Source organism: Ahaetulla prasina, chromosome 6 (assembly GCF_028640845.1).
Source record: "Ahaetulla prasina isolate Xishuangbanna chromosome 6, ASM2864084v1, whole genome shotgun sequence".
Classification (NCBI taxonomy): domain Eukaryota; kingdom Metazoa; phylum Chordata; class Lepidosauria; order Squamata; family Colubridae; genus Ahaetulla; species Ahaetulla prasina.
In genome coordinates, this window is record NC_080544.1 from 59,069,481 (window position 1) to 59,097,326 (window position 27,846).

At 37.4% G+C, this 27,846-nt stretch overlaps 2 protein-coding genes across 2 annotated transcripts in view; one reads left to right on the forward strand and one right to left on the reverse strand.

Moving 5' to 3' along the window:
• The window catches only part of SFXN2 (sideroflexin 2), a 35,733-nt gene extending 27,597 nt beyond the window's left edge, over positions 1–8,136 (reverse strand). Inside the window, exon 1 of the mRNA XM_058188711.1 lies at positions 8,043–8,136. The gene's annotated coding sequence lies outside the window, so the exon portion shown is untranslated. The remainder of the gene's footprint in view (positions 1–8,042) is intronic.
• Positions 8,137–8,282: 146 nt separating this feature from the next.
• The window catches only part of ARL3 (ADP ribosylation factor like GTPase 3), a 34,684-nt gene continuing 15,120 nt past the window's right edge, over positions 8,283–27,846 (forward strand). The window contains exons 1-3 of the mRNA XM_058188712.1: positions 8,283–8,413; positions 16,563–16,706; positions 18,662–18,778. Of these exons, the coding sequence (XP_058044695.1) occupies positions 8,411–8,413; positions 16,563–16,706; positions 18,662–18,778 (264 nt within the window). The 5' untranslated portion in view covers positions 8,283–8,410. The remainder of the gene's footprint in view (positions 8,414–16,562; positions 16,707–18,661; positions 18,779–27,846) is intronic.

The following is a 27,846-nucleotide window of genomic DNA, read 5'->3' on the forward strand; positions in this document are numbered from 1 at the left end:
AGTGACCCTCGCATCAGAAGATTGGATAGGTGGAGGCAACAGAAGGAAGGGAGGGGCAGGCCTTAATGAGTGCTGAGTCATGGAGCCACACCCCATGGCCTATATAAAGGATCTGCTTTCTGGCAGTCTCTGAGTCAGGCAAAGTCGAACTTATCTTGCTGAAGTCACTTACTGGTCTCCTGCCTGCTCTGAGGACTTTGCTAGGACTTTGGGCAGAGCTGCAGAGGCAAGCCTGATTCGGATTTCCCTGACCCGGCTGTCAGCGGAGGAGTAGGACACGACAGTATGACTATAACTTGTTGCTGGCAAACCTTATGATTTATATTGATATACTGACCATCAATTGTGTTGTAAATGTTGTACCTTGATGAACGTATCTTTTCTTTTATGTACACTGAGAGCATATGCACCAAGATAAATTCCTTGTGTGTCCAATCACACTTGGCCAATAAAAATTCTATTCTATTCTATTCTATATTGCCTGGATCTGAAAAATATTTATAAACAACTAATGCAAGCAGCACCTGGTATGCATGTCAAAATGAGTCCTGAAATAACTTCACTGAATTCCAATTTATTTCCAAATTTTTCTGAGTTGCTTATTCATACCTGTATATCTTGGACCAGGTGATCTTGAAAACTACTCATATAAATCTGCCAGAGCCTGCATTATGCAGTGAAGATCAGCTTTTATGTCCCATATCCTAGAGCAGGGGTCCCCAAACTTGGCAGCTTTAAGGCTTGTGGACTTAAAGCATAGCATAGTTGAGCATAGCTGGCTGGAGAATTCTGGGAGTTGAAGTCCACAAGTCTTAAAGCTGCCTAGTTTGAAGACCTCTGTCCTAAAGATTCATGCTTTTAGGGACAGGAGCTTTCAGTTATAATTATACTCAAAATTTCCAAAACCTGGACTTTTGAAAGTACAGTTTGCTGAACAAGCATCAGGGTGATTGTTTTGCCTATAATGTGGATTCACACAACGCATTTTGCCAAAAGCAGATCTGGGTGCATCGTATTATTTGTGGCCCGCTTTTGCAGAAGAAGGCTTGACCTTAGGAACTCTTTTCCTAAAGAGACTAGGCTGGCTCCCTCAGTGTAGATGATAGATAAAAACCATAATGTTCTGCCAACATTTTAATAATTATTGTCATTTCTTCAATTTAAAAGGCTTTTTAAAGTAATGTATTCATTGAAATATATGTAATATTTTTATTGTCTTTTACTGGGTTTTTAGTTTTTGTCTACAATTACATTTTATTTTTATGGTTTTTTTCCTCTAATGATCTCAAATAATGGGGAAGAACAAATCTGAATAATATATTCAATAAATGGAGGTAAACACCTCCTGTGCTATTTAAATAATGTTTCTATAGTCATGGGTAGTGCACCTTTGAACTGTAGAGCTGTTTTAAAGATGAAGCATTGCTGAAAATACACTAATATCTAACACCACTTCTTTTAATTGATAGAGATACAAGTATTCCAGTTCTATGTGCATCCCCCAAATATACCATTATTGAAAACAACTGATTATAAAAAAAAGAAAAGTCTTTCACAATGTTGCATCTGCACAATTCGAAAGGTTTAATTCTGAGAAAACTCAACTCTATTTTGTCATAGCAAAGACAAAGATCTTTTAACAGAGAGATAGAGATAGATCAGGCGTGTCAAACTCATGGCCCGTGGGCCGGATGAGTCACGCCCACCCCTGATTTAGAAAAAAAAGTCACGATACATCACGTGACAATAATGTGACACTGTGAGTTTGACACCCCTGAGGTAGATAGATGGGGTAGTGGTGTTTACTTATGATGTTTCAACCATATCTTTTTTCCTTTTTGTTTTAAAGGAAAAGCAAGCTAAAAATAATTAAAATACTGATGCAAGGGAGTTCTTAAGTCAGAGGAGCTTCTCAAGACTAATTTTAATAATAAAAACCAACATGCAAAATGTTTAAGCTTTTCTCCAGGCAAAGGCATTCATGACTAGCAAAATTATTTAAAAATTGTCTGCAGCAACAAGCTTACTGGGCTGTGAAGTACTCTTTAACTTATCTTGCTAAACCACAGTTTATAAATCACAAAGGCAGGGTTCACAAATAAGCAGAGAATGTTGCAATTTCTGAGGGAGACACTCTGTGAGAAGCTATTAGGGCTTAAACCACAGGACAGGGGAAGAGGGAAAAAAGTCTGCTCAGGGTAGAAGCAGTGGCAAATCATTTCAATTGTTGTGATTAAAGTATGCAGACATGTCCATGAAGATACTAGGAGTCATGTTCAAATAAAAAAGTTGTTTCTTTATTGTATGTATATAGACCTATATTCCTTACATACATTGGAGTATTTCTGGCTGTTCATCACAATGCAGTATATAAAGAAATAAGATTATTCTGTTTAGAATTACATAAGCACTTTTTCCTAAAACTCCTGAATTAAAGCATGAGAAAATTCTTATTTCGTTGATTTACTGACACATTTTATATAAACCTGGAATTTTAGTTAAAATACTTGCTAACATGGGATACTATTTAATATTTCACACATGCTAAACCATGATGTGTGAAAAGTCACCACTGAAAGGTTTATTAGATGTTTTTCTATTAAATTCACAAAGCAATTTGAGACAATATAATTCTTTATATTGTTTATATTATATTGTTTAACTTCTACCTCAAAACAACACTATAAAGCACTGCACACCAGAACAACCAGACACAAGAACAGTTTTTTCCCCGAACACCATCACTCTACTAAACAAATAATACCCTCAACACTGTCAAACTATTTACTAAGTCTGCACTACTATTAATCTTCTCATCATTCCTATCACCCATCTCCTCCCACTTATGACTGTATGACTGTAACTTTGTTGCTGGTACCCTTATGACTTATATTGACTGTTTCCTAATATGATTTGATTGCTTATTTGTACCCTATGACTATCATTAAGCATTGTACCTTATGATTCTTGACGAATGTATCTTTTCTTTTATGTACACTGAGGGCATAAGTACCAAGACAAATTCCTTTGTGTGTCAAATTATACTTGGCCAATAAAGAATTCTATTCTATATTATTACCACTTTGAAGCAGATGAATAAACAGATAAAATAAACAGCTTTTGTTCTGCTTTTATTCTCTAACGAACATTTGAATGAACTTTGACAAAACTTAGTTTTATTTTATTGTGTACAACACTTTACTAAGTCTGGTGCTACCCCCCTGCTATATTGTATCAACACCACCCTTGGCTGCAAAATTTGTTGCTTGTCAAGAAGAGACCAAGTTGGAACAAGCAAATATATGGGACTAACAGACTTGCCATACAAAGCAGTTTTGATAACAGGTAATAAAAGGATTTAGACTGCTATGCTCAGATGAAAAATAAGGTCATATTTTTCTCTAATTCAACATCTTAACCACAAGTTACTCCATGTAATCAAGAAAAGGCAAAAAAAGAAGATAGGGCAGAACATGCTGATTTTGTTTTTGACATGGTTGGAAGAATAATATCAAGAGCAGCTGCAATGTCAAGAATGTGGGAAAGATTTGTAAACCAAAGTTCATTTTACTGTGGTGAAAAAGCAAAAATTTCACTTAAAACAAAATGCAGCTTACATCTTAAAAAAATATTCCAAATTTTCCTAATACTCACAATAGATAATAATAATAATAATAATAATAATAATAATAATAATAATAATAATAATAATAGTAGTAGTAGTAGTAGTAGTAGTAGTAGTAGTAGTATATATTATACTATATTTGTGTGACAGTTCTGAGTTCTTTAGTGTGTCATTCTGTTGGGAATCAGGACAACAAAAACACTGCCTTCTTCAACCAGAATATATGTAAGATTTTAAAATATTCGTAGTAAAAATGGGCAAAACTTTTTACAGGCAGTTTACATCGAGTTATCTTACTCAGCAAGTGTACAGGTTAGCTTTCTGTTACAAAATAATTAGATCTCAAAAGACTAGGGCAAAACAGAACTAAATGCCCTTGACTGCTAAGTAAATATTCAACTCCTTTTGTTAATGGACAGCACACTCTCTTAAGTAGATAGCTAAAACTACAGAGTACAGAGCTCCAGAAATCAACATAAATATAAAGGACTTTGACCACAGGAGTGAAAACTGATGGAAAGAGGGGTTGGACACTGAGACCAAAAAGGAAGCACTGATTATTTTTAGAGACAAGAAATTAAAACAATGACATGTAATTATTTATTTATATCATATTTAAAACTGTAAAATAAGTTGGAATATCACAAAACAGAAAGGATCTCCTCACTGCAATCCCATATTTGGATACTATACATAGATTGATATCCAATTTGTACATGGAACTGAAAACTAAAATACTAAAAGCTATATGGTTTGCATCACCAACTGCGGATCTCCTATTTATGGGGCTGAGCAAATCCTTCTCCAGATCCAATAATTCCCACGTGAACTTACAATATTTATATTGACTAGGTTTGCTCAACACATTACTTAAGGCTAAATTAGTTTATGGCTCAGTGTTGTGTGGAACTTGACATTTTAAACCATAATTTGATTTAGGCACAGTATGTTATAAGAACACACAACTATGTTTTTATGTCCTATATATTATTTTGAATCTAACTGGTAAACTGGAAGATGGTGCCTGAGAATATGTACAGCACCTGGTTAAGTGCCAAAGAGGAATTCTAGTCAGTCAAAGGTAGATTGTCAGCAATGGTGGTTAACCTATGACCAGGATCAAGATGTTTTGAGGGATCCGAAAATACACATATAATCTGCTTAAACACATCAATTCCTTCTTGGAATTTGATCAATAAATCTTGCCTGACAAAATGCACAACTTTACCCCCTTTGGCTATAGAAATAACTTTTCACGTAGGTTTGAATTCAAGAACAACTAAGTCCTTCTATTTGTAGATGTAAGCATGTAAAATACCAAGAGTTTCTGACAATCTTAAAATATTCTTCCTTTCCATGCCAGGAACAATATCTCGGAGAGAAATTCTCATATTTATTTAAGAAATAAAACACACATTAAGTAGCATAAACATATAGGCAATTTTCCTGAAAGATTTGCCTGGACTTAGCAATGGATTCGATGACATATATATATGTCATTACAAACGAAAGTCAAAGGAAACAAGTTTCATTCTGCAACAGAAAAAACACAGTTACAACTGAGTGGGAATATATTTACTCCCTAGATGTAACACACTACCATACTTCAGTCACATTTAAATATTATGCATTGGGAGTATGATGTTTTGGATCTGATTAAGAAGAGGTATTTCAGATGGAAGGAAACAAATGTAAACCTTTGGCAATTCATTAAGACTGCAATTGCACAATCATAGAAAGAGATCCATCTGCTTTAATGAGTCACAAGCAGGATCTCTCATGCATTCTTGAGCATTTCTTCTGAATCAAATCTGGAGCACTGAATAAGACCTGCAGCAATTTTCCTTTATAATAATTAGCTCTACCGGAGTACTGCAAAATAGCTAGCCCTGTATATTGCAAAAAACAATCAGCTTCATCCTTGCAAAAGAATATTTTGTGTCATCACCCTTAAACCAACACTGAGAAAGTTAATAAAGAGCAAAGCTGATCTGAAAAACTTGATGTACTGAGACTTAATGGTAAACTCAGTAACGATAGAATGAGACATTTGTCTATAGATCGGCAAGTGGTTTAAAAAAAAACAACCCACAAAATATGCAGGTAGTCCTCGACTTATGACCACAATTGAGCTCAAAATTTATGTTACCGAGAAATTTGATAAGTGAATTTTGCCCCATTTTATAACTTTTCTTGTCACATTTATTAACTGAATCACTGCAATTGTTAAATTAGTAACATGTTAAGTGAATCTGATTTGCCCATTGACTTTGCTTGTCAGAAGGTTGAAGAAGTTGATGCCATGACCCCACGACCCTGTAACCATCATAAATGTGAGTCAGTTGTCAAGCTTCTGAATATCAATCCTGTGAATATGGGGATGATGCAATGGACATAAGTGTGAAAAATGGTCATAAGTCACTTTTTTCAGTACTGTTGTAACTTTGAACAGTCACAAAATAAACCTTTGTAAGTCAAGGACTACCTGTAATCCAGTTTTCCAATAGAAGAAATAAACTTGAGGTCTTGAAACAATCAGCATTGGACTAGTGGTATTTCACACATGAAAGATGATCGAAATATTAAACTAATAAATAATATAGAATGAGTGATATTAAATTACTTAGAATAATAACAACTAAATGATTGGGAGGTGTTTCCACAGCATCTTTCAACTCTTCCAACAATGTGACAGAATGAAAAATAGAGTGAAGTGTTGCTGATATGCCATCATAAGATCAATATAAATGTGCACATATTGTCATAAAGTTCATAGCTGGCCATGAATTCTTAGGCAAAAATCTTTTCATATAGTGGTGGAAAATTTAATGGAAATATCAACTTAAAGAACAATCCCACATTCCGGAGAGTATAAGCAGAGCATATCAGTTTGATCAGCATCCATTACACCACTTAAAGCATTTGAGAGGGACAGTTCACTGAAACTAAATTTTAGTAGATGAGAAAAAAGAAAGCATTTACTACTTTGTTCTCTACACGTCAACATTCATAACTCAGGGCACAATCTGAGAACATGTAACACAATAATGTGCTGAAGTTTAAAGAAATCTGGTAAATATCCAGATGAGAAAGAAGTCTTTAGTGCTTTCTGAGCTTGGTTGTTTTCTTGCACAGGTTTCATTACCAAAACTAGGTAATCATCAGTGTTAGCAGAAACCCTCTGCAAAAAAACAACCAAATTTAGAGAGCACCAAGGACCTATCATTTCAACCCTGAGGTCCTTTACATGAAAAAGGGTTTTGGGACCTGATGTGTGCTATTTTTGTAGAAGAAATGCAGGCTATAAGTAAAGCTATATTTCTTTTAACTTTTAATTATATTTCTTTTAACATTAGTATGTTAACATTAGTATGTACTGCTGCATACTATATATTTATTAGCTATATATACTATATATTTATTAGCTATCACAGCTGTATAAGCTGTATAAACCTATTGTATTCAGAGAATTGGGCCGGATAGCTCAGGCTGGTAAGGCCTGTTATTAAGAACACAAAAGCCTGCAATTACTGCAGGTTCAAGCCCGGCCCAAGGTTGACTCAGCCTTCCATCCTTTATAAGGTAGGTAAAATGAGGACCCAGATTGTTGGGGGGGCAATAAGTTGACTTTGTAAAAATATACAAATAGAATGAGACTATTGCCCTATACACTGTAAGCCGCCCTGAGTCTTCGGAGAAGGGCGGGGTATAAATGTAAACAAAAAAAAAAAAAGAATGTAGGTAATTATGTAGAAGGCAAAAAAACCAGGACAGCTTGGTTGATCTGCTGAAATATATGGCGGGCAGGCTGGCCGGCCATCGCTTGTGTGCTCAAAACCTTTATATTACAGTACTTTGAGATTTATCTTCAAAGCAATACCAGCATGAATCATTTACCACTCAAGGCCTGGCTTGATTTTACATCTTTCCCATTCGAAATGGCTCCTTCTACAACGATCTACCTTTAGAGCCCTAAGTCAGTTATGCTTTACTCCCCCTCCAGTTTTTATATTTCCTGAACCTACGTGACAGACAGTAATTTCCTAAATTTATGTCCTCAAGTTATGGGTTGCTGCAGTCCAACACAACACCGAGATGGGCGTTAATCGTTTTGGCAACTGTAGGTCTACAAATTAATTTATTAAATTAAAGCAGAAAGTTTATGGAAGTCAACCTGGAGTTTGCGTGGCTACCATATTTCTCTTCTGAGTAGGACTCTGGATTCCCCCCACATACTGCCACCATCCCACGCCCATTCATTAATTCCTAACTATCAGAAAACTCTACAGCCACTTTTCCACTAACGCCAGAAGCGAGCCTTTTGTGTCCCTTCTCAACCCCCCCTGCATTCCCTCCTCCCTTGTCAGGTTGAAAGACAGCACTTATTCCGCATAGTCTTTCCAGTTCAAACTCCTACCTGTAACTCGCCAAGCACCACTCAGCAAGACACACGCCTTCCCCTTGAAAGCACATGGGTAATAACTAATTTTCCCCCCTAATCTCTCCGCCCCCTAATAGTTGGGACGCGTGGCCCTATGCAACCAATCCCATTCAATCCCATGAAAGAATGTGCTGATCCCTCGTTTAAGCCGCATGCGCCGAACGGAACGTGGTGGTTTTTGGTTTTTTTTATAGAAGAAGCCAGTGGGCGGTGTTTCTGGAGTCAAGTCCCTCCTTCGCTTCGGACCGCCCAGAGAGCACCCGGGACGGACGTGCTACGTAAGAGGGATGCAGTGCGCACGCGCCTGCCGCAGTTGCCCATGGTAACCGAGAGCCGCGTAGAGGATGGTGAGTGTGAGATTGGAAGGGGGAGAGAGCCGGGAACGGAGGAGGCCGGGGAGGGCGAATTATGGTTGGCCCCCCACTCCAGTTCCTGGTGCCGGTGGTTGTGGAGGAGAGCCGTTCCGAGGGGAGGCCGGTCCAAAGCGATGGAAGTGGTTGAATGGGGCTGAATAAAATAAAAGGGGGGCGAGGGGGGAGGAGCGTGAATGGTCCCCTGTGTTCCTGGTTGGAGAAACTGTTCAAAATGACTACCAGGAAGGGGAGGTTGAGGTTGAACGATAAAAGTGTTCCAGGAATGGGGCTTTTCGCTCGTCTTAGCGCGTGTGCATCCCATGTGCTTATCTACTGTACTGTGCTCTTTGGAGCTGTTAAGAGGCTGAAATCAGGATTCGCTATTCATTTATGTGAGTTACTGCGAAGCCCCGGGTCTTATGGCGATCGTTTCTATCTGTGGCATTGAACTGGTGCCATTCAAAAGACAGTTTCTTAATCTTGTAGAGACACGTGACTGCTGAGGAGTTTAGCCTTTGTAACCTGCAGTCTCTTGGGGACGTACTGACCCATTTTAGAAGTGGAAATGGCTCAGGAGGAATCCTGTCGGGTTTTTTCCCCTTAAGATGCAAACGTGTCTGAAAAATAGTGTTCAAATGCATTTTTCCAGAGTTTTTTTTAATGTTACAAAGAAAAGGGATATTTTTCTGATTCTAATACCCAGAGATTTTCTTTTGATTATATGCCATAGGTGGCCAATTTTGAAATTGCCCAGCTAGACAGAACATGCTAAGTATTTAAAAGCCCATCAGGTATCAGATTAGAGGTTTCCTTTTATCACACTAAATTAGTGATAGGCAGAGGGATTGTACACTTTATGTAATCCTGCTGTCACATTCTGAACAGAATTGAGGGGCAGGAAGAAGAGAAAGCAAGGGAGCAAATGTGATACTTACAGGGTAACTGCTGGTCTTTTTCTTGTGAATGGGGGATAGCTAGGATAATATTTAATAATAGCAATTTATTAAATTTATATGCTGCCTGACTCTCAGCAACTCTGGGTGGTTTTTAATAGTATGTCTTTGGTGAGCTAAAATAGTTTGGCAACAATTTCTGATTATGCTGCTGAAATAAAGAAGAGGCATTTGGGAGAGAATATTAGAGTAGAAAGATCAAACTCCATTCAGTTTTGCTACTAAAAACAATCCTATGGGCACAAATGTATGCCATAGAAAACAAAGAGTTTTATGGATCTTGGAAATCTGGTAAAAAAATAAATTAGATTCCATAAACCCAAAGTATCAGTTTTCTGATGAAAGAATGAATTAGAAATTGTCCTTTAATGTCCCTCTAAAATAAAGCTCCTGTCTCTCTTCCATTGCCATTTATAGTAGTCAGGGACGTTAAGATAGGACATAAGTACTGAAACAGCAGCTTCCTTAATTTTTATATATATATAAGACCCACACATAAATATATATTCATATTCTGTACATTCAATTTAGTGTTGATATGTTGGTTATCTAAGCAAGGTATCAGATTAGAAACCAGGAAAGTACGTTGTAATCCGGTCTTGGGCACAAAGCCAGTTAGAGGACTTGGGACAATCCATTTTTCTCAGCCCTAGGAAGAAGTCAACAACAAACCACTTCTGAAAAACCTTGCCAAGAAAACTGCAGAGACTTATCCAGGCAGTCTCTGAGAATCAGATATGATTTAACAGGAAAAAAAATATTTACAATATTTTCTTGGGATGAACTGGGAGAACTAGCTGAGCAAGAACAACTTGACTGGCCAGTAGTCACAGCTCCTTAATAAAAATATTTTATATAATTGAAGAATACAAATTTCTCCTTTTTTCACTAAGATTTTATTTCAGTGAATCCTGATGAAATATTGATACATCTAGAGCTTTTTGTAGAATAATTTGAGTTTTTTGGGATTTTCCTTTAAAGAATAGATGCATGATCTTGGTAGAAAATACCCAAAACTTCATAGTCTCCTACAACCTGTAGCAGTCTTTGTCATCCTTACTTCATTCATCTATACTGCTATGTGAAAATTAATGATGTTATACATTCCAGTCTTAGCATAATTGGTGTGTACTTCATGCATTTTACTTCCCTCAGCTTGATTTCTACAGATTCAACCTGCATAAGCCTTGTGTTTCTCCAGTACTTCAGCTAGAAGGTCTTTCAGGTCTACTTGAATATGCAAAGGAATTAAACTTTGGACCATCTTCATTTAAAGCATGTCTATGAGCTTCTAATGTTCATTATTTGTACATAATATTCAGCATGATATTCACTTCATACTAAAAAAGAATCTGTGTTTAGAAGTAGCTACTCTGGTTTAGATCTTTAAAATTTAAATTTTGCAAGCATGAGGTGACCATGTGTTAAGATAAGTAAGTACATATGAAGCAAAGCCGAACATCTGTGTGGAGAGAAAATAAATATTTTCCCTTTTATTTTACATTAATCATCAGCTGAAATTGAAACAAGGTCACTACAAAGGATATTGTGTGCCAGGAGCTACTTTCCAGATGATAATTTCCCCAGGTAGTGGGACAACAATTCCAACTTATTTGTACTTTTTGCAATTTGTCATCTCAAATGTGGAGGATACCAGACTGAGGAAGCCTGCTTTATAAGCTTAAACTCGGGGCCTAATTCCCAAGAAAGATTTTTTTGCAGAAATTTAGTTATTTCACAAAGAAACCTTGAAGTAGACCAAAAAAGAATCTTAGACTAAATCTATTTTATGGAAAGGGATAGGAATAAGGCGCTTAAAATATGCTTAGATTTGCAGAGAAACTGAATTTATTCTTTATATCTTGAATAGTTATCATTTGTTTCTTTTCAGAAAGTCTGTTTCAGAAAAGGACTCTGAAAATCTAAGGCAAATAGTGATAATATTCAAATTAAATTAAAAAAAGAAATAGTAAGGTATTTTTTGAAAAAATTGACATATTTTAAGTGGTTTCACCAAATTATCTGCAATTTAGAGAACGCATTAAACATATGTCAAATAAAAAAAATTGAATTCAGTGCGAGAGATTACTGAAAATTAAACTACCAATAATATACTTTAGACAAATCTGTGATGTGGCCACATTTAGAATTCTGTACAATTCTGGCCCTATTTATTTAAAAAGAGGATGTTGTACAATTGGAATAAGTGCAGGAAAAAGGTAACTTCAGTGATAATTGAAGCAGGTGAGAGAAAAGAAAGCAATTCTTCTACATAGTACATAATTTTAAGCTATGCAGTTATCACAGGATGAGGTGCTTGTCAACTATAAAAGATTAGTCATTAATCTTGTCATTAATTGTTAAATCTTCTAATGGCTCTAAATAATACCAGCTATATCCTATTTCTACAATCTGATATGGGTTCCCTTGAATATTAATTACTGGAAAGCTGCTGGAGAGGACTATTGCTATCATTTCCTGCTTTGATCTATCAAATAGGCCAGCCCTAAAGGAAACAGATCATTGTACTAGAAAGGCTATATTTGACCTAAAGTAATTCATTCTATATGTTTTACTTTTTTCTCTTGCACTCTTCTCAGATTCTGTTTCTGTATTAGTTGACATGGATTATAATTGGAAAACAAATATTTTCTACAAAGTATTCCTCAAACATAAATATGCTATGAAATGGATACATCCCACTGATTTTTCCCATTAGGTAGTTTTTGGTTATACCATCTTAACAAAATTAACAAAATGGTGTTAGTAATGCCCTTCAAAAAATATCTCCCACTTACCAAAAATATCCCTGATACCTATCTGTATAAATAATTTATCTTCTTAAGTTTTTCTGGAATTTCACAATCGATACCCCGTTCACTAGAAGCTTTATATACAATTATTATATGCTATTGAGAATGTTGAGTTGACACATCCATGGATCAGAAAAACAGTGTTTGCTTATGTTGAACATTATTCTGTTGCTAATTTAATTTAAATGTACAATGGTCCCATAGAAAAAATGTCCTTTGATAGGCTTGTCACTTTTATATTGTGAGTAAAATAAGATAATAAAATTAATTTGTATGCTTCTCTTCTGAAAGTGAAACAGATTTTTAAAAAGTACCACTTGTTTGCCTAATTTTTATCAACAGAATTGTCAATGCATGAAATTTATAAAACAAAGGCTGATGCTAATTTGGTCAGAGGACAAGTGAAGCCCATGATCATACAGCTGGTTTCTACACTCAAGGGATGTCTAGAATCTGGGGTTTTTTCACTTTTAACCAGTGGTGGGTTGCTACCGGTTCACCCCGGATCCGGCGAACCGGTAGCGGTGGGAGGCTCCGCCCACCTGTCCAGATGTTTCTATGCATATGCAGAAGTGTCACACATGCAGGTGAATGCACACATGGGTGAGCGCTCGCGCACCCATGAATGAACTGGTACTGGCTGAAATTGAAATCCACTACTGCTCTTAATCCAGCATCTGCAACTAGTACACCACATCAGTTCTTGAAAAATCATAACAGATTAACAGAGTTGGAAGGGACCTTATAGGTCATCTAGTCCAACTCCCCCCACAAATAAAAATAAAAATTATCCAGTCAAGATAAAATAACTGCTATGAAATAATTTTTAAAGGCAGTGTGCAGTGAAATACTTTATAACTAGAAAATGAGCTCTATTTCAATAAAACCAGTATATCATAGAAAGAATAGATGCCGCTTTAAGAGGGCTGCAAAATCTAAATAGTTGTTGAAAATGGTTTAAATAGAGGTCAATCTTTAACTTTTTTTCTGTAGATCTTGCAACTGACATGTTATTAGCACTTTCAGTTAATATTTACTTAAATGGGACTAAATTATAATAGAGCTTTATTTGTGTTAAAATTGTGACCAAAATTAATATTTATATAGGATTTTTTTTTCCTGTGTTCCTTATAGCTAGTGAAATATATTCACTAAGGTTTGGGGTTAGGTTAGAGAGATTACAATTCAGATCCAACCTTATTGTGGAAATAATAAGTTGCTTTCAGCAGTCATTCTTTGTCAGTACAATCTACAACACAGAATTATTTCATGAGAACAAAGGGTGTTTCCCTTGTATACCTTTTGAGATGCTTATTGGATCAAATAAATGCACAGAATTGCCATAAGTGAAATAAAGTATCATAATTAAAAACTAAACCTAAATAAAATTTTTGAGCTGGAACTGAACTATTTCCTTACATTTCTGAGAATATTGATTTCTAACAATTCAAGCCTTTTATGAGTCATATACCTCTATCTATGTTTTCAAGCTTCTTGTTTTTGCTTGTCAGCTTCTGCATTCCTGCTGTAAAAAAGACTGAAATAGATTTTGAAATGTTAGAGAATGGAACTTCTTATATATTTAAAGTTCCTAAAATAGTCCAGAGCAAACTAGGGTCCATATTGAAGAAGTCAGGATCAAATCAAGTGGCAGAATTAAAATGGTAGAAGGGAATGAAATAAAAATCAATCCAGAATCAGAGACACACCTCAGCTCAGCTAGATCTTGTTGCTAACCCTTTTCTACACAATTCTACAAAGAAGAGACAGCTTTTGTAAAGTCTGGAAGATGTTTCACTAAGAAATTGTAGTGAAAAGATTTACCACTTAGAAGAGTGGTTAGTAGTTCCTTCCATTATGATGTCACAGTCTTAGGGTAAGAATAGCAGGATCACTTAATGTTCTGGCACTGATGCTAGCTACCAATCAACAGATCAAGGATAAGAATGAAAAGCCCGAGAGTCCTGAAAAGAGATGGAAAGTGCTGTTATGTATTATGTTAGTATTTAGGAAAAAATATTTTTTATTATTCTGGATGCAGCTATGTAAACATTTAACAATACTTATTTCCAACTAGAGTAGCTATTAGTAAAGCTGTTAGAGTGCCTTCAATGATATTACTCCTTTAATTTGAATTCCATTAATATAACTATTTCACAGTATTTTTAGAGAACTTGCTAGAATGCAGCAAAAACAAATCTCGACACCTTAGCACATGTTTTTTTTTAAAAAAACATATGTTTTCATTGTTCACTTCATTAAATGCTTGGAATAGAGCCCTTAAAAGGCACAGAATAAGTAGACACTGTTCTTAGAAGGGAAGTAAGGTGAGAAATTGTAAAGGGAGAGGTGAGAAAGATAGTGAAATTTCAGAGAGGTAATGATAGTTAGACAGTAGTTGGGAGTGACATAAAACCATCCACATGGTTTCTTTGCCCCAGAACAAAGATGTTTTACCTGCCATTTGTTGATAACATGTCTATGTCACTGTGAACCCACTGCTACAGCAGCTGGAAGATGGTTTTCAAACTGACGTGAAAGCAGGTTTTCCATGTTATGCTGAAATTAGGCTTTCATGCAGACAGTATAACATGCACAGAAGAGGTTGTTTGACATGATACAGAGAGGATCAGTGCTGTGTACAGTTCTGTTTAACCGGACAGGTCTGCTGTGGGCCTGCACTCTTCTACCTGGTCACCAGGTTTAGTATCTGTTCTGTAATAATGTTTAGTTGTTGTGTTGGCTGCCAGGAAGATTGGAACCACAACTTCTCTGGACTTCTTTCTTATGGGTAGGTAAACCAATTGATTGCTACCCTGATTGAGAGACCAAGCAACCCAAACCATTCTTGTTCCTGCCATCAGTTCTATTAATGCCACTCTTTGGAGCTGATATTCTAGGAATGTTTTTCTACTCATTGAGAGCATGGGATGGAGAGGGGCTTTCCTCTATGCTTGCTAGTAGTCTGATTGCAAGGGAGACTAGAATCCTGGTTTTGCAGATGCTTTATTCAGCATTTTTTGAAGGATAGGTTTATTGATCTACCACACATGTCCAACAAAGCTGCTTTCTCAAACTCAGTGGGTACAGGTAACTTTCAGATTGGAAGGAAATAAAATGAGAGTGATATGATCTATTGCTGCCTGACATCCTATTACATTTTATATAGGCTTCAAACGAAAGATTAGAGCCATACATACAAAGATCAAATTAAAAAAGATCAAATAAAAATACTTATATTTTTTCTATAATATTTGAAATGTGTGCTCTTTTCTATTGTTAGCCATTCAGTTGGTATCAGTTGATTTTAAAAGATCAAATTGCAAACGAAAACAAAATATTTAGTCTACTTAAAAATATAACTTCTAGCAATTTCACACGATTTATAGATTACACATATTGATACATTTCTCTTCGTTATTTTCCTCTGTTGTCTGTATATGTGCACACACCTCACCCCCACACTGCTAAAATTCTCATTTCCCTAACCTTCAACTGGGAGAAACAGTGCATCCTATGGCAACGTTTGAATTTTTGAACCAGTACCTCAGAAGGACTAACTTACAGAATGTGTCTAAAATCCAGGGCCCATGACTCTTGTGGAATTGAAATTTTTCAAATTTTATAAAATATTTTATAATATAAAAATGCTCATAGAAGTTTATGCCATAATACAAAATATCATTAAACTTTTACTGTGCTGATATTTGACTGTGCTATATAGTTCAACAGGGACTGTTTGCAAGGCAGACACATCTCTGAATGTATCCTATCTTTTCCAGTGGAGGCAGTACCTTAGAAATTCTGTTGTTGAAGGCATTGAGGCGTATGATAAGGAAATATGTCTGAAAGGTTGATTTAACAGGTCACAGGTTTTCTGGTTCTGTATACAAATAGCCTCTTATAGTCTCTTTCTTCATACCTTCACGCTTTCCAAAATGTTAATTGTTTTCTCTTTGTTCATCTCAGTCCCTTTGTTTGTCAAATATTAATGCTGTTACTTTCTTGTGCTGATTGTTATATATGGCTTTGTTTTTATTAAGAAAATGTATATGGTTTTCCTATATACAACACCCTCTTTTTTGTCCTCCTTTATTTAATAAATGATTAAATATTAAATTTGTTTCAGGTGTTCCTTCTTAATAATAATAAATAGGGTATTGATGAATAGATTTTATTCCTTTTTAATCTTATCCATTAGGGGGATAGTTTCTCCCTGATTTTTGAATCATATATTATGAATCTGTAGCTAGGGAACTGTATAATTTATTAACGTGCAGTGCTTAGTATATGTTGGGAATAGATTATGTACTTTCCAAAAATAGATCTTGGTGATGATGATTGAAATAGCAAGTTTCCTCTCTATTTGACTGACAGGGCTTACTATCAATTCTGCGTAAATTGAAGAGTGCACCAGACCAGGAGGTTAGGATCCTGCTCCTGGGATTGGATAATGCAGGCAAAACCACACTTTTGAAACAACTGGCATCTGAAGATATCACCCATATCACTCCAACCCAGGTAACGAAAGATGATATTACTGATATGGCAGATGTTCCGTGATTAAATATAAGACTATATCTTGATGTTTGACAAAGAGTTCCAAAAATACATTTACATTGGATGTGCATACAACTCCCTTTCCAGATTTCAGTGGTATGATGGCACAAGTAGTCATGAATCACTTTCAAGCTGCACAATTTGTTTTACAAAATTATGAAAGCATCCCTTATTTTTGATTCTGGTTTTGAAATGGCTACGAAATGGTCTTTGAGCAAGATGTTAAGAGCCTTTGGTCTAGATCAGGGGTAGTCAACCTTTTTAAACTACCACCCACTTTTGTATCTCTGTTAGTAGTAAAACTTTCTAACCACACACCGGTTCCACAGTAATGCACCATGTATCGTCGTTTGCGCATGCCTCTCACGCATTGTGGATTGATTGGGGTGGTGGGAGCACCGGCTACTAGCTCTGCTTGTCTGTTACAGCTGGGTGGTGTGTGGGGAGATGCGCGAGCTATTCTGGGACGAGGCTCTTTTGTTTGTGGTCACACTATAGCGCCATTTAGTTTCACTTATGTAACATGAATTAAACTTTTGGGCGATATAAATAGTATATTTTCAGAAATTTAAATTGTCACGGGGAATTTTATGAAAACCTAATGAAAATGTTTTTAAATAATACTATGAAATTTTTTTAAAAGTCAATTAAAATAAAAAAAAGGAAAGTGCTTCAGTATCGGACAAAACCCCTACCGCCCACCATGAAAGCTGGAACGCCCACTAGTGGGCGGTAGGGACCAGGTTGACTACCACTGGTCTAGATGCACTGTTGGATACTATATATACAATACTCATCAACTTACAACCACAATTGAACCCAAAACATCTGTTGCAAAGTGAGATAGTTGTTAAGTGAGTTTTGCCACATTTTATTACTTTTCTTGCCACTGTTGTTAAGTGAATTACTGCAGTTGTTAAGTCAGTAACATGGTTGTTAAGTGAATCTGGTTTCCCCATTGACTTTGCTTGTTAGAAGGTTGCAAAAGGTGACCCCAGGCCACTGCAACCATCATAAATACTATGTGAAGGGTCTGAATTTTGATCACATGACCATGGGGATATTGCAACTGTTGTAGGCATAAAAAGTCACTTTTTTCAGGGCTGTGGTAACTTCAAATGGTCACTAAATGAATGGTTGTAAGTTGAATACTACCCATATTCATATGTTACTATTACCATATATAGAGTGTGTATGTTGTATACAATATATACATTAAAAGAGTAGACCATAAAGTAGCTCAGGCATTTTTTTGTTTCTTTTTTGCACAAGCGAAGTCTCAAATGATACCCAATTATAAGCATCTCAGAAATGCCAGCAGGTGGTGCTGGAGATTTGTATGCTGGGTCTGGATTGTAAGAAGTTGCTGATGAAATCCTCCCATGCCTCAAAGCAAAACTCACTCTCCGATTCCAAGCTTAGAACCCATCCCTTGTATTGCGCTGCAGCTTGTGGCCAGTCTGCATCACTTCTCGTTTTTCTAGTTGCACATCCTTTCAGTTGGAGCTTTAATTGATAAAATAGGTCTTTCAGAAATTTAGCTGATGCTTCTACTTTTCTTTCATGAAGACATGTACAGAGTTTTACTTGTGATTAATCTGCCCATTGGGTTTGGTTTTCAGAACAGAGGCATTTTGTTTTCCCCTTATTTGCTTATTCTTTGACTTCCTGGTGTGCCCCTCCTTTCTTGTTATAAGCTGCCACATATATATTTTTAACTGTGACATAAATAGATCCCGACTCGGGCAAGGCTACTGCTATATCCTTCACCTTGCCTACAGTCAATTCATCTGAATAGCGATACAGGCTTTATCTTGTTACATTTTTCAGGGTTGCGATATATAAGCTATGAGCCAATGAAACTATAGCCATATACTGTATCCACTCATGTTTTTTTTTAACTTTATTTATTATAGGGTTTTAACATTAAAAGTGTGCAAGCCCAAGGCTTCAAGTTGAATGTGTGGGATATTGGTGGACAAAGGAAAATCAGGCCATATTGGAGAAATTATTTTGAGAACACTGACATCCTGGTAAGCATTGGATACATTGTATGGTATATTAAATAACACAGAGACTTTAAATTTAAGATATGTTGCTGCAAAATACCTTCATTTATTTTGTAGTAGGCAGGAGGTACATTTTGCAAAGTAAGTATGCATATGTCAATTTATGAAATCTTTAAAACCTTTTTATTTTTAACTACTTTAACTAAGCCATGTGCTGCTACCTGATAATTTTAGTTGATATTGTTTTCTGTTTGAAATTATGTGATATTTCAGATTGAAAAGAATGAATCGAGTTATGATGTGGAATTTTTCATTCATATCCATATTTTTTCTTGAATGCTATATAAAACAGATGAAATATTTCCAATAGACAACTGAATTTCATGTAGGGAAGGAACATTTTAAGGAGCTGTTCTCATTTTGGTATCTTTTGCACATCACATTTGGGAACTTCCTTCCACCACCACCACCATCACATGCCACTCACTCAATGTTCTCAGATTTGTGTTAATTATTATGGTGATGTTTGTGATAACAGTTCTTTAAAATAAGGCAACATTATTTCCTATTACAGATGGCAAATTGAGGCCAAGAAATAGTTTCTTGCCTTATGTGGCATTCCTATTATCTTGCTATAAAAAAATCCAGTACTACTTAATTTTAGATAGAAAATTAGATATTCACAGAACCAGAATAGCAGGAGAATCCGAAGTTGGTGACAGCCCACATTATTCTTGGGACCTGGCAGATAGTCCATATCTTCCTGAATATGAAAAGGAGAAGTTACCATCAGTTACAAAGCTGCTCATTGATTAACTACTGCATAAAACATGCATAATGCACGAAGTAATATCCAGTGAGGAAGAGACCATCTATGTATTTATTATAGAAAACTTACAAATAGTCCTCACTTAACAACCACAATTGGGACCAGCATCTCAGTTGTTGAGTGAAGTCGTTTTTAAGCAAGATGTCATGTGACTGCTTCACTCAGTGATTGCAATTCCTGGATCTTCCAGTTGTGAACATTAAGCAATAGCACAATTTTTTATGTGGAGCACAGGGGTGCCTTGGCAGTGTGTATGGGCCTCTGAGTCCCAGCGCAGACCCAGCATAAGTTATAGGTGTGCTGCAGTGGGATGCAAGGCTGCTATTGCTCAGGACATCTTGGACTGCTCCCTGCACCACCAGGCCCAGGAGGCCTCAGCCTACTCTCTGCCAGGCCTGGGAGGCCTTAGCTTGCTCTGCTTGCTCCCTGTCACACCACTGTGTGCAAAGCAACCCATTTATCTTTACTGGCAGCAAAAATCCAAGCAGGGATAGAACTAAAAATCTTTCTCTCCCTACAGCTCCATAGATATGAAACTCCCAGTACTCTGCAGGCATGGAGCTCCCTGCAGTTCTGTGCCTGCAGAACTGTGGGAGAGAAGGATTTCATCCCCTTGCCTATTTGGATTTCGGCAGCCAAAATCCAAGCAGACATGGAGCTAAAAATCCTTTTCTCCCTACAACTCCACAGACATAGAGCAGTTTGCAGCTCTGCAGATATGATGCTTCCTACAGTTCTACAGGGACAGAATCTCAGGGAGAGAAGAATTTCAGCCACATGTCTGCTTGGATTTTGGCAGCAGTTAGAGCTAAAAATCCTTTTTTCCCTCACAATTCTGCAGGTGCTGCATAGGCATGGAGAGGTAGATTTCAGCTGTATATCTGCTTGCACGGAGCTGAAATCTTTTGACAGGGAGTTCGTTCAGCCAGCTCCCAGAGATGAATATGAGTCCTCTCAGCAAATGACAGCATCTTTCAATCTTCCCTGCCAGCTTCCCCAGTGACTTTCTGGGGAAGCCAGCAGAGAAGATTACAAATGATCACATGATTGCAGGGCACTTGGCAATCAATTGTAGGTGCAAACAAGTTGCCAAACACCCAGATCACAATCATGTGACTGGGAGGGAGAAGGGGGATTCAGTATTTTGCAATGGTCAGAAGAGCATTAGAAGTCATAAACACCCTTTCTAAGGCAGTTGTTATTTCAAACTACTTTAGTGAATGGTTGTTAAGGAGGATTACCTGGAACCAGAAAAGCAGAAAATTACCAGAGCATTTCTTTGTTACAAATCATCTTAAGTTTGAAGAGAAAAGGATAACAATAGCAATCTATAACTATTCTAGAAAATTTAAAGTCAGACTTTCTACGAACAAAAATTTCTAAGCAAGAATGGAGAATAATGCAGGGAAAGGAAAAGTTTGCCAGTTATAAAACCAAATCAGCTCTGTTCCCTGGCGAAAAGGAGGCCTGAAGGGAGAGCTCATAAACTTCCAAGAATGGTTCAGATCTTATCAGGACAATATGTTGCTGCAGAGACATTCCAGTTAATACAGGTATATCAGTGTCAGAGTGAGGTGAACGTTTTTCTTTTGTAAAACAGCAGCAGCAGCACAAACAGAATTCTCTGATAATTCAGTGGGGGGGAAATCCAGTGAGACCAGACGATAGATGTTAAGAGCCTAACAAAGCGAATAACAAAACTAGTTTATGCTTAGTTCAGCTTTAATTAAGAGATTGTGTTCTGTTACCATGGAATAAACAGACAAAAGCTATATTTGTAGAAGGAAGACTGAATTTAACTCAGCATTAATAGTGGACTAACCTGCCAGTAATCCCATAAATCAAGTAAACCATTTCAACACTACTCCTTCTATGGCCAGATGCTCAAGCCAACTTATAAAGATTTACTGCCTGCTGCTTTTTGGCCTTTTTTCACTAGTTTATTTTAAATAATTTTATTTTCATAATAAAATTAAGTGGCCAACTGGGGCTGGTGCCACTGTCCCCAAATCAAAGACAACTGAATCTTTTGTACGCCATCTTTGATTTCAAGTAATCTCTTAACTATGGTGACATGAAAGCTATACTAGTGGAAATGGTATTCCTGAGATAACTCTATTTCACATCCTTCTACTAGCCCATTTCTTTGTTCAATGAAAAATGCCTCTTGTGGGAGCTAGGAGAGCCACAGATCCAATATGATTGTGGCTGAATATGGTAACATAAAGTAAGCCATGCTTTCATCTGGATTCAGGTGAAAGTGTCTAACTACAATATCATACAATAATGGGCAAAAAAAGTTGTTTTTAAACTATGTGCAGATCAATTCACCAAGACAAGCATATCTGATATCACAACCAAATATTGTTTTTTTAATGGTCATTTTTATGAGATACCGGTAAGTACCAGTATTGGCATGTCCTGGTTTTTATTTTTCTTAGATATACTATTTATTATTCCTTCCAGATATTAATATTTGTGCAATCTTCATTCAGAGTAAAAAGCTTTATGCATCTGATGAAACCAAGTATAACCATAAAAGCTTTACTGTAATAAATATACAGGTTTTAAAATTCCTTGAGTCACATATTTTAATTATAGCCAACAAACTTAACTACCTCTCTGGAAAATATAATGCTAAAAGTACAGGCTGAATATTCTGGCGGCAGCAATGTTGTCAAATGTAAATCCATGGATTCTAGATTGCCTGAAATCATATGAGAAATGGAGTAGATAAATGAATTGCTGCCTTCTACTTTGTAATTTCTGCTAGCAGCAGTTTGCCAATTTAGAGTTTTGCTGGCACTACCAGCCTGATTGCAGCAGAATTTATTCTTGTGTTATTGTTGATCTGCTCCCTCCCCCCTTGGGAATATTAACATTTGTATCCTTGTCCATTGGTTTCAACTTAAAGATAATATTTTGCTGTAGGGAGTTTATAACCAAAGTATAAGGGCTGTTAGTGGATCAGTGACTATAGTCTGGAGCTGTAATACTGCATCATTTCAATTAGTTGGATTTTTGAACCATAGTGAAGGTAAATTTTATAATAATTGCTGATATTTATACTATTTTCAATTAAATATATCAAAATTAATTTGAAAAAGGAAGCCATCAATTAAAATATTCAAACATGTAAAAAAGAAGAGCAGTTGGGATAGTCCAAACAACTAAATATAAAATAGATGTAAAAATGGTGTTGCTGCTGGTCTGCAACACGTATTTGTTACCCAAGGTTCCCTGTTGATGTTGTCCTGGGTTCCCGCAGGAACGAGTCTCAGCCCTCGCTGAGACAATTTAGGAGGTCCTCGCAAGGACAAAAGAAGCCAAATAAAAGACACCACACCAGAAGCTTTTCAAGATGAGAGAGCACGAAGAAAGGGGTTGTTAAAAAGGTGGTCCCCTTTAGATCGCAACAGTCTCTTTTATTATGCAGTTTTAGCAGGGAGGGGTAACTACAGCAAGGAGGGAATTAGCATATAGAAAGTTACCAATACCAATCAGCGAGCGTTTAGAGTATACGTATTAGCAAAATACCACGTGGTTTTCAGGAAATCATACATTTTACCTGAATAGAAACCTAACTCAGGGAAAGCAAAACTAACTTAGGGAAAGTTCAGCGGAATATAGACCTAACTCAGGGAAAGCAAAACTAGAAACTTAAGGAGCAATGCTATGGGTACTATAAATCATGTCTGTCATGTAGCACTGAAAAAGGTCAAGTTAAGTTCTCCCGGCTGTGAGGCCTAAGAAAACCTGAACCAATGATATATCCATATGTCCTCTGTTTTTATTTTTTAAGATGGGTAAATGATATATCCATATGTCCTCTGTTTTTATTTTTTAAGATGGGTAATATTCTTCTAAAGCTATGACATCCCCAGTGGATCCCCCCTCCGGGAGAGCCCGCAGGGAGCCAGTACACTTTTCCAAAGGAATGGTTCCCAATTCAGAGTCTTCATCAGTCTCAGAGGCTAATTCTAAAAGAGGTTGTTTATATTCATTTTCAACAGTGTTCCTTAGCAAGAGGACATCATCTCCAATACTGTTAAGTCGTTGTTTCAAGAATGCTAGAACTCTCCCCATAACACATGGGCCAATTGTACATGCAAGGAGCAACAAAATCAGAGGACCAACTAGGGCAGAGAGGAGGGTGGTCAACCAGGGAGAGAGATTAAACATTCCCTGATACCACGTGTGGGATTGAGAACGCTCTTTTTCTCTATCTTTCAATCGGGTATTTAATTCTGCCATAGAGTCAAGCACAACACCAGAACTTTCAGTGTAAAAACAACATTCTTCTTTCAAAGCTACACACAGACCGCCCTGTTTTAAGAATAGCAAGTCCAAACCCCTTCTATTTTGTAACACAACCGGAGAGAGAGGTCAGGAATTTTGGAGGGCAACCATAGATTGCTCAATGCGTTTGAGATCAGCATCTATTTCAATACTGAGCTCATGGATGTTTTTGTCAGCCACAACCATTCCTGCGATTCCAGTTGCAGCACCAGTGGCTCCTAGGCCCAGGAGAAGGGCCAAAGTCATAGTAGTAACCACCTCCCGTTTGGTTCGTGGAAGGTATTGGGGTGTTTCCATGCGAGAAAAGAACTCATTATTGGAAAAAACAGACATTTTAGGGAGAAGATAAACCTGAATGCAAAAAGCGTGTTTTGTGTGTAAAATGTCTCCACTGACACACGCAGTAGCACCCGTAGAGCAGGCCCAAATAGAGCCATTGGAAGGAATAAAAAACTGACCGTTTAAACGTTTGGAAAGATCTGCAGTTGATAGAGTAGTGTGTATTATAGTCCACCCTCCAGTGTCAAGTCCTAGCCTTTCTTTGGACAAGTATATTGTGCAGGAAGTATAGGCATCCGAGGAGGCATTGATACAATAGTGAGAAAAGTTAGAGGGTACATACCCAAGGCAACAACCTTGACCTTCAATTGAGGATACCGTTATAGAAGAGTTAGACCACCTACAACCGGTATCTGAGGTGCTATTGGCAAAAGGTAAGGCGGAACCTATGGCCTCATAAAAAGGGGGTTGAGAAGACAGACACAGCCAACACCTACTATCATTGTTAGGAAAAGTACGGGCTGCTACAAGGGCATCATGCGCAGAGGAGACCAAGGACACCAATGGATTGTTGCTTTTAATCAAGGGCTGTAAAAAGGGCGAATTGACTTGTTTGTTTGGGCCCACAGGTGGGGATGTTTCTAAGGACATGGTAAGACAAATTATGAATATATTTCCTGGATGACTGTTTCTGGAATTATCGTTTGACCTTCCCCCCCATCTTTTCCCTTTAAGCCATTCAGTAATCGGAAGACTCCTTCCATGAGATGTAAAAGTAACAGTCATAGGATTGAGGCGAACGCCGCAGCAGGCCCAATTGGAGCAGGAATTCCAAGGCAAATTGTTATCAGGGCCTAGTATAGCTTTGATATAGTCAGTAGTATAGGGAGCAGTCCACCAAATCTTTCCGGTTGACACACATTGCCAGGACTTGCAGTACCAATCAGAGATGGTCCCACATTCATCTAGGTGGGAGAGATCAGAAAGATGTCCTGGGCAGATATACAGGCCTGGACCAATTGCCCAGACGTCCCGAGGGGAAGGATCACATTTTGTTTTATGTTTAAATCCATGGGCGCCGACCATCATTTCAGCAAAGTCAAAGTAGAGTGCAGGAAACCAAGGCCACAGAGTTCGATTAGAGATGGAATGAAGGACGTTTCCTTGGAAGTCCAAAATAGTCCAAGTATAATTTGCGGGACGATGCAGGTTCTGCTGTGCTCCGGATAAGGAGCGCCGCGAACGGAGAGCTGCAGAGGTAGAAACGTGGGAAGAGGGCAAGGAGCGAAATACGTCAGAGGAGAAATGGGTAGCAGAGAGAAGGGAAATTTTCATGTACATTTAGGAAGAGAGGAAGAGGCATTAGAGACAGAAGAGGCAAGAGAGATCAGGGATAGGATCAGGAGGATCTTCATCTTTCTTTTTTGGTTGATTGAAATGACAGGGGCGAACACAGTGAGCCGGAACCCACAGGACTCGATCAGGCAATTGAACTGCAGCGTAGAATCAATTGAGCTGGACCTTTCCAAGCTGGATCCGGAAGATGCCTATAATATACCAGAGGACGAGAAGAGGGGAGGGGAGGAGCGGAAAAATGTCTCGAGGCAGCAGTGGAGGCAGGAGATCCGGTTAGATTAAGAAAATTCAATGAATACAAGCAAACATTTAATACATTTTGCAACGCCGGGAGTGTCGGGGGGCTGATGCCTTTTGACCCCAAGTGTCTGTCCAAGGCCTTTAAGAGTAATGGCCTGGCCCTGGCTATTGAAAGGAATGCCGAATTTATGGATTATTGACCAGCGATGGCAAAATTGTGCAAAGGCAGAGCTCGTATAGGCTGGTCCATTGTCAGTTTTTAGAGTTTTTGGACATCCCAACGTTACGAAAGTCCGAATACAATGATTAATAACTTGTTTTGCGGTTTCACCCCTTTGCAAGGTTGCCATGATGAAACCTGAATATGTATCAATGCAAACATGAATGTATTTCCAAGGGTTAAAGGATGGGTATTGAGTTACATCCATTTGCCATAGTTGACAGGCCACTGTTCCTCTGGGGTTGACCCCCATCGGAAGAGAGTTACCTTGGCGGCTGCAAGTAGGGCATTGATGTATGATCAGATGCCTCAGCAGCCGTGAAGCCAAATTGTTTCATGAGCGCCTTTTTGTTTTGATGAAAATAGGAGTGACTGTCCCAAGGAGAGACAGGAGAAAGTGTCAAAAGAGAGGAGGCAGAGGCATGGCGTCTGCTACATTGTTCCCTTCCTGGAGAAAACCAGGAAAAGGTTGATAGCTTCGTATATGTGTAACAAAATAGGGATGTGTACGTTTGTAAATGAGAGACTGTAAAGTTGTGAAAAGAGAAGTGAGATTAGAATCAAGAGAAGGGGACAAGTAAGATTGAAAAATAGTTTTTACTATTTGAGTAGACTGTCTAAGATGAGGTTGAAAGGTTCATCAGAAAAGTTTTGAAAAGCCATTTGTCTGAAAGTACAGAGAAGAAAGAAAGTTGAACTCTGTTCTTCACTCTGTCTGGGCAGCCGGTACTCACATAAAAGCAGGGACAAAGAAGAGATGACACAACTTGGGGAGGGGGTTTACATACAAATCTCAGTTTTGTTTTTTAACAAAGGTACTATGTGGAAGACAGAGAAAAAGACAATCAATCAATAAAAACCCAACTCCCACCCTTTTTATTCATGTGTGGAAGTTGGTCACTAACAAATCCATGCTATCAAAAACTTCCAAAAACAAACCACAACCTTCTAACTTATCACATCCTATAACTTTCTAACTCATCTCTGAAATAGTTCCTAAAACAGGGCACATATTGTGCTGCTAAAAAAGAAAAAGAAACAATACAAACAGCAAATAAGGGGCACACTGAGTCAGATTCAAAAAAGAAAAACATGGTGGAAGCTTTAGGGTGAGTCTGTTTATGTGGAAAACCTGAATGCATTTTTCAAAAAACAGATTTACGCTTAAAAAAAATGCATCCATACATAAGAAGATAGCCATGTGTCTGAAATGCTGTAGGGTTTCCTGCCTGGGCAGGGGGTTGGACTAGAAGACCTCCAAGGGTCCCTTCCAACTCTTATGATGTATGTGAACAGCTGCAAAAATACAAAACTAAAGGAAACAGTTTGAGTCAGCTCAGTGCTTTGAAAACATTTATAGGTTTAATCAGGCAGGTTAAACCTCAAAAGGTTCCAGAAAAGATAAAAAATAAAAATTAAAAGCAAAATCAAAATTGTATGCATGATTAAAAATTAAAATCAAAATTGTTTTCATGGTTAAAAGGTAAAGTCAAAAGTGTTTTCAGGGTTGAAAATTAAAATCAAAATTGTTTTCATGGTGAAAAAGAAAATATATCTGCATAGTTTTTACATAGCTTTTTACAAAAGCAATGCTTCCAGAGAGCCTAATTGTCCCTCCCTTCTCAGACAAGAAAGAAGAGAGAAGAAAAAAATGGAGTGGGGTGAATGGTTCTCCCCGTAGCCCGCCTTTTCCCTGGCACTACAAGGAACGAAGGGGAGTAGTTAAGATAAGCCAGAGGGCAGAGAAAAAAAGTTAAAAGTAACTCACTGGAAAGACACTCTCATGCATATGAAGAGGAAAAAAAATGTCCAAAAGTAACTCACTTGCTTGCAAAAGGAAAAAAAAATGTTTGTTTTTTTTTTCCAAAA